At 30.4% G+C, this 6,080-nt stretch overlaps 1 protein-coding gene across 1 annotated transcript in view; it reads left to right on the top strand.

Annotated features, from left to right (window-relative positions):
- Positions 1 to 4,964, top strand: part of LOC108575748 — a 9,489-nt gene extending 4,525 nt beyond the window's left edge. Inside the window, exons 5-16 of the mRNA XM_017938638.1 lie at positions 1 to 1,148; positions 1,292 to 1,361; positions 1,494 to 1,565; positions 2,537 to 2,726; positions 2,812 to 2,928; positions 2,965 to 3,141; positions 3,214 to 3,381; positions 3,453 to 3,548; positions 3,632 to 3,674; positions 3,764 to 3,876; positions 3,951 to 4,081; positions 4,946 to 4,964. The exon at positions 1 to 1,148 is cut by the window's left edge and continues 21 nt beyond it. Coding sequence (XP_017794127.1) covers positions 1 to 1,148; positions 1,292 to 1,361; positions 1,494 to 1,565; positions 2,537 to 2,726; positions 2,812 to 2,928; positions 2,965 to 3,141; positions 3,214 to 3,381; positions 3,453 to 3,548; positions 3,632 to 3,674; positions 3,764 to 3,876; positions 3,951 to 4,081; positions 4,946 to 4,964 — 2,344 coding nt within the window. The remainder of the gene's footprint in view (positions 1,149 to 1,291; positions 1,362 to 1,493; positions 1,566 to 2,536; positions 2,727 to 2,811; positions 2,929 to 2,964; positions 3,142 to 3,213; positions 3,382 to 3,452; positions 3,549 to 3,631; positions 3,675 to 3,763; positions 3,877 to 3,950; positions 4,082 to 4,945) is intronic.
- The last annotated feature ends 1,116 nt before the right edge of the window (positions 4,965 to 6,080 follow it).

The following is a 6,080-nucleotide window of genomic DNA, read 5'->3' as shown; positions in this document are numbered from 1 at the left end:
GTCAAACGATGGGCAATTCCCAAACAGATTTAACGAGAAACTATTGGATAATCCCACTGATTTTGGATCTCAGAGTTCAAATGAGTCATACTTTGGACTTCGCGCTCAAACTGACAGACCCTTTGATAACAGACAATTTGACATCAGAGGAATTGGAGAATTTAGGTCAAAAGGTTCAGCTGATAATAATTCTGGTCCTAAGATTCAAGGGAGTTCAGAAGCAGGTGGAGATGGAGGAGCGTTTGATAACAAGGAACAAATACCAATTGATAAAAGTATGCAGCAAGGACAGTTTGATTCTAATGACATACAAAATCCAGGATGGAGGCAGCCATTCTCTAAAAACAGCTTTGGAGATATCGATCAAAGATCTGGACGAGATTTTAGCTATGCTGACAAACCCTTGCTAGTTCAGAATGAAACCTTCAATCAAGGTTCAGTGAATAACATAGAACGACGATCTCCTTTGGATGGAAATAAGTCCAACATACCTGATAACAGATCAGAGAAAAGTATGTCTGACATGACAATAGGAGGCTACAAGGCTGGATATGGAGAATCATCATCTGGATCTGATTATAATAAGTTTGGCAGTCCAATGTTCATGAAACGATCCGGGGATAACCGACAGTCTCAAGTCAGATGTCAAACTGTTAAAGAGTTTTGCATAGAAAAACAGTTTAATTATAATCATGGTGGGGCTGGTGGTGACAAGAAATTTACTGAGCACATTCCTGCCAAAGTAATTGACTATGCCCATACTTCTCAAACACCAAATCAAGATCACTTAACTCCTGTGCAGTGCTTCGATTATGGACATGGTAATTTAAAACCACTGGTGCCAGAGCATGAGGTGCATCCAAAGAAAGATTTCAGAAATTGGGAGGAGAATGAGCAGAATCTGAAAGAGTATGCAGACAAAATAAGAAGATATGAATACTATGCAGGCAAGACAGAGTCCAAGTGGTCTGGAGACTACAACCAAAGAAGAGATAACGAGGAATTGATGGATGATAGAAAACCTGAAAGGGAACGTAGAGAAAGGGAGGATCATAAAGGAAAAGACCGGGATGATAGGATATTTGATCATACATCGCAAACGTCTGATAAAGATCAAGATAATCACTATGATAAGAGTGCTAATAAAGGTAATTTGGTGTTAACTTACAAGAACATGCAATTTTCTGTTTTGTTCAACATATTTAAGGAAACGTAAATATGTATTTATACATGTTTAATTATTAAATTGTACAGACAGTTTCACGTTTATTGTCCTTTTTTCCAAATGTAGAAAGAACGCGGGAAAGGTGTGAGATCTCTCAAAAGGAAATGAATAAAGAGAATGACAAAGAAGAAGAGAGGTATAGTGAAATAAATACTTTACTTATAAGTTTATGTGTTTATTTTTATAAATGGACTGTCATAAATTATCATTGATACTATATGATATTAATGTACATCAATTTCGTTTGAAAACATGTAACTTTCTTTAGATCAAAAGGAAATATAAACTGGCAGGAGAATTCAAACAACAACATCATAGATACAAAGCCACAAGAGACCAGGTATGTCCTATTGATTATTAAATGCGTCCTATATGTTTTAGTCTTTGAAATATTGTAAAATAAATGCTTTTACGACTTTTGTGTTCTTAAATTTACATTATAACATTGGTATCCATTTATAGATATAATGTTTCTGATAAGCGTTACATTTTGCATAAAGTATGAAGACTTATTTATGCAAACTTATATTCTCTCTTTAAACTGCTAAAATGCAGTTAAGAAAATATTACTATTTATGCTTTTGTCTATTGTGTCAATTTTATTGGCATGTTAAGTATTTTGAAAACCATTGGTTTTCCTTATTTATATTACTGATTATGCACATGTACTTATGTGACCACATTAATGCTACTACATTGACTAACATTATGCACTCAGAACTATGAAAAATTTGCTCGTATGTATGGTAATGACTCAGACATGAGTTATAAAAGTGAAAACTATTTCTGGAAATTGTTAATGCTCCTGCTATTTTTGGATAGTCTGGAAGTGTTCTCCATACTCTTTTCTATATTACATACATTGACATGACTATAAAAATATTTAAGTTTAAACATAAGAAGCATACTGCAGCATAATACAAACACGTTTTATTTTAATGTGTTCGTATTATGTGCAAACGTATTTCTTGTAGTTTAATCCGTTTGCCTGCATAAGATAACAGAAAAACATTCACTATTTTCAGGTGATCGCTATTTTTTTTTAAATAGCTTTCAAAAACATTTCTCTTTTTTCTCGTACTCAGTACGCTTTTGAAATTCTTCAATGTCTTAATACCTTGTGCAAAAAACTTTGAATATAGCGCGTAAAAATTCGACCATGTCGATCCTTATAACTTACGATTGTTTATCATTATTGTTATTTCTTTTGTTACTTTGTATAAAAAGAGTATTATATTTTGTTGGTTGTATATTTAAATATTGCAAGTAGATTGTACAGGTCTCTTAGTAAATTGATGTTCTCTGTTACAGTGTTACAGATACTCAGCATAATGTATTGGAACCTGCACAAAAAACATTGGAGTTGGCAAAAACACCAAACTGCACAATGGTGGATGATTTACTGTGTCCTCCGGGTCGTCAGAACAGACCACCAAAAATAGCCATCATTTTAAGAGGACCACCAGGCAGTGGAAAATCTTTTGTGGCAAAACTTATTAAAGTAAATTCATATTTATGGGAATAAAATTCACTTGATTGTTTCAGTAGAATGGATATATTAAAATTGTATTTTTACTTTATTATAGGATAAAGAAGTTGAACAAGGTGGCTCTGCTCCAAGGATATTAAGTCTTGATGATTATTTCTTAGCAGAGAAGGAGATAGAATCTACGGATGATAACGGGAAAAAAGTTACAATTAAAGTATGGGATAGTATTTTACTTTGATGAACTTTGTAGGAGATGATTTATGAGTATGAAGAAGCAATGGAACAAAGTTATATCACATCGCTTGTTAAAGCTTTTAAAAAGAATATTACCGATGGTTTCTTTAATTTCATAATATTAGATTGTATTAATGAAAAGATATCAGATTATGAGGAAATGTGGAGCTTTGCTAAAACCAAAGGTTTTAAAGTAAGTTTTCGTTGTAACATCACAGATTCAATAAACGAAAATAGAGGACAGTTTTTAAAATATTTTTTATAGGTTTACGTATGCGAAATGGAAATGGATTTGCAAATTTGTTTAAAGAGAAATATTCACAATCGTACGGAAGACGAGATAAACAGGATTATAGATTATTTCGAGCCAACGCCAAGCTATCATCAAAAATTGGATGTTAATTCAATGTTGCAGGAACAAGCAATTGAAGAAGTATGTTTTCTAATTAAATTATATAGTTGCTTGGTATTAGATAAAATGTTAATATTATTAATCTGTTATAGGTTCATATGGAAGATAGTGAAGAACCACAGGAGAAATCTTCTCAACAGAATGAAGATAGTCAAGATAGTCAAGATGATACTCAAGATGATGCTATTGTAATTTTCAATTTCTATTTGTATTTATTGCACACATCAAAAATATTTATGGTACTTACATGTACATTATTATTAATTTCTAGGGTGTAAGTAAGTGGGAACGCATGGAAGCTGAGGATAAGCTAGGTTAGTCATTGTATCTTTCATAAAATATTGATATATTGTACAAAAAGTTAATTTTGTTCTATATCATTAACTGTATAAATTTAAAATAGATCGCTTGGATGGACTTGCAAAAATGAAAAACGAAGGGAAAGTACAGACTATGAAAGATTTCCTTCAAGTTCCTGACTATTATAATATGGAAGATACTTCCGGTAAAAAACGAGTAAGTATATTTTTAATTTTTTTTAGTTAATAAAAATACACCTAAATGTATGATAATACTACTGTATTTAATAGGTAAGATGGGCAGATTTAGAGGAACGTAAAGAACAAGAGAAAATGCGCGCTGTGGGATTTGTAGTTGGTCACACTAATTGGGACCGTATGATGGATCCTACAAAGGGAGGAAGCGCCTTAACACGCACAAAGTATATATGATTTAACTTTACTTCTAGATTACCTAAGAAAGATTAGAAGTAAAATTAATATCATTCGCGTGTAAGTTCTAGTCTACAAATTTACACGGTTACTTAAAACGAAGCTATAAGAATAATTTTTATTTTGTATTTTTACAATGAGAAAACGGAAGAATTTTTATGTTGCGAGACGTAATATGTATGTAAAAGTAATATTGTCGAGTTTATGATTAAAAACTTATGTAAAAAGTTGCATTAGATATTAGTAGGAAAAGTGTTCTTCTAACAGTATTACTGCTGACACACGAAGACTTTTTTTTTAGCATAAAAGACTCCAATTAACTGTTACAGTTTTACAAAATTTCCTACATATCTGTTAATGTTGCAATATCTTTACAAAAGAGATACTTGTATCCTAAATCAAAACTTTCCACCGTACGATTTTATAAATTCTTGCATTGTTATATTAACAATTATTTTTTGATTACTTATTTGAATGAAAAGTATAATGCTAAAGTGTTATGTTTTTGATCAGTGTAATTGTATATATATATGTGTATATGTATTCATATACCATTTTTTTTAAATATTTAAGCTTCGGTTTTAAAAAAGTGATTAATGTGAAGTGTGAATATCGTTTTCTTATAGTTTGTAATGTGCATTTTCGCGAATTTATGTAAAAGAAATTCTTTTATACACTTTTACGTAGACAGTTTTTATTTTCCTTCTGATTTAATTCTTAATTATATTGAATTTCTAAAGAGTGTAGATGTTGCTTTTAGTACATCGTCGTTATCATAAGTGTTTCATTTATACTTTTATAAAAAATATAATTAATGCAATATTTGATGCCTTATACAATCGTTATTATTGCAGGTTTTTCTCACTATCGTAATGACATATTTTTATTCGACTACAGTAGTGTACAGAAGCGAATGCGCAAGGTGTCTACGAACTATCAAATTCTTCAGATGATGATGTACGGTTCTAATACAGCCTTATAGACAGTCTATTTAACTAAAATAGCGTAAACTCTTGTTAATTTATGTAAAGTATGCTGTAATTACTGTATATAATGTTAATGAAGTTGTTTTCATTACACATTTTTATATCTACTTTGTACATAATAATGTACAAGATAGATCAGCAGCTTAAGTGTACACGATAATTATACACTGCCTGTTGAAGGTTATAATATTAAGAAAATACATTTTATTTGATTCAAAGGAATAGTTACTGTATAAATTAAGTAAAAACAAAAAAAAAGAAATAAATTACAGAAAATGGTTCGACATTTTATACTTATTATCAGAATTGCATTTTACTCATCTTTCAGAATTCGAAAAATGAAAATTTTACTTGCGAATATTGTATATAATGTTCAATGCTCAGTGAATCAAAAATATTGTCAATTAATGAGTCGAATGTACTTCGTAATAAATTTGTTTTTAACTGCAGGTCTAGCGTTATTGTGAAATTAAGTAGCAGTATACGTGGAATAATCTATTAATTTAAATATTTAGTAATAAAAGTTATTTAAGTATAATCTCCGAGGTGATTATATCTTCGGTACTTTCTAATCCTTGGAAATAAAGTTTGTTTTATCTAGTTTTTATGACGATAATATATTTTTTTTAAGTAGAAGTGACGAAGAAATAGTTTTTCCGTTTTCTTTTTTAGGTGGTTCAAATTATTTAAAGAAATGTGAGTTCTATGATAATGAACGAAATTGGGCTCGTCTTGGCATATATTTGTACTTATATCATTCAGACTTTATGCCGATTTAACTATACTAATTAATTTTTGACAATTCCAAAATTTTGGTACTAAAATAAATGACTATTAGCTGAATATTCTAAAACATTCAACTTACATTTTTAAATATATGGGCAAATTGCATGTGGCGCCTTTTTGTGATATGAACGTAAGTATATCGTTGCAATGTGCAGTTGCCTTAAAACTTCTTGATGTTTACGTTTTATCGTATCTTATAGTTTTTATTCTAAGGTTT

The sequence above is a fragment of the Habropoda laboriosa genome, unplaced genomic scaffold (genome assembly GCF_001263275.1).
Source record: "Habropoda laboriosa isolate 0110345459 unplaced genomic scaffold, ASM126327v1 scaffold323, whole genome shotgun sequence".
Taxonomy (NCBI): Eukaryota; Metazoa; Arthropoda; class Insecta; order Hymenoptera; family Apidae; genus Habropoda; species Habropoda laboriosa.
The sequence above is the reverse complement of the archived record's forward strand: the minus strand, read 5'-3'. Positions and strand labels throughout refer to the sequence as shown.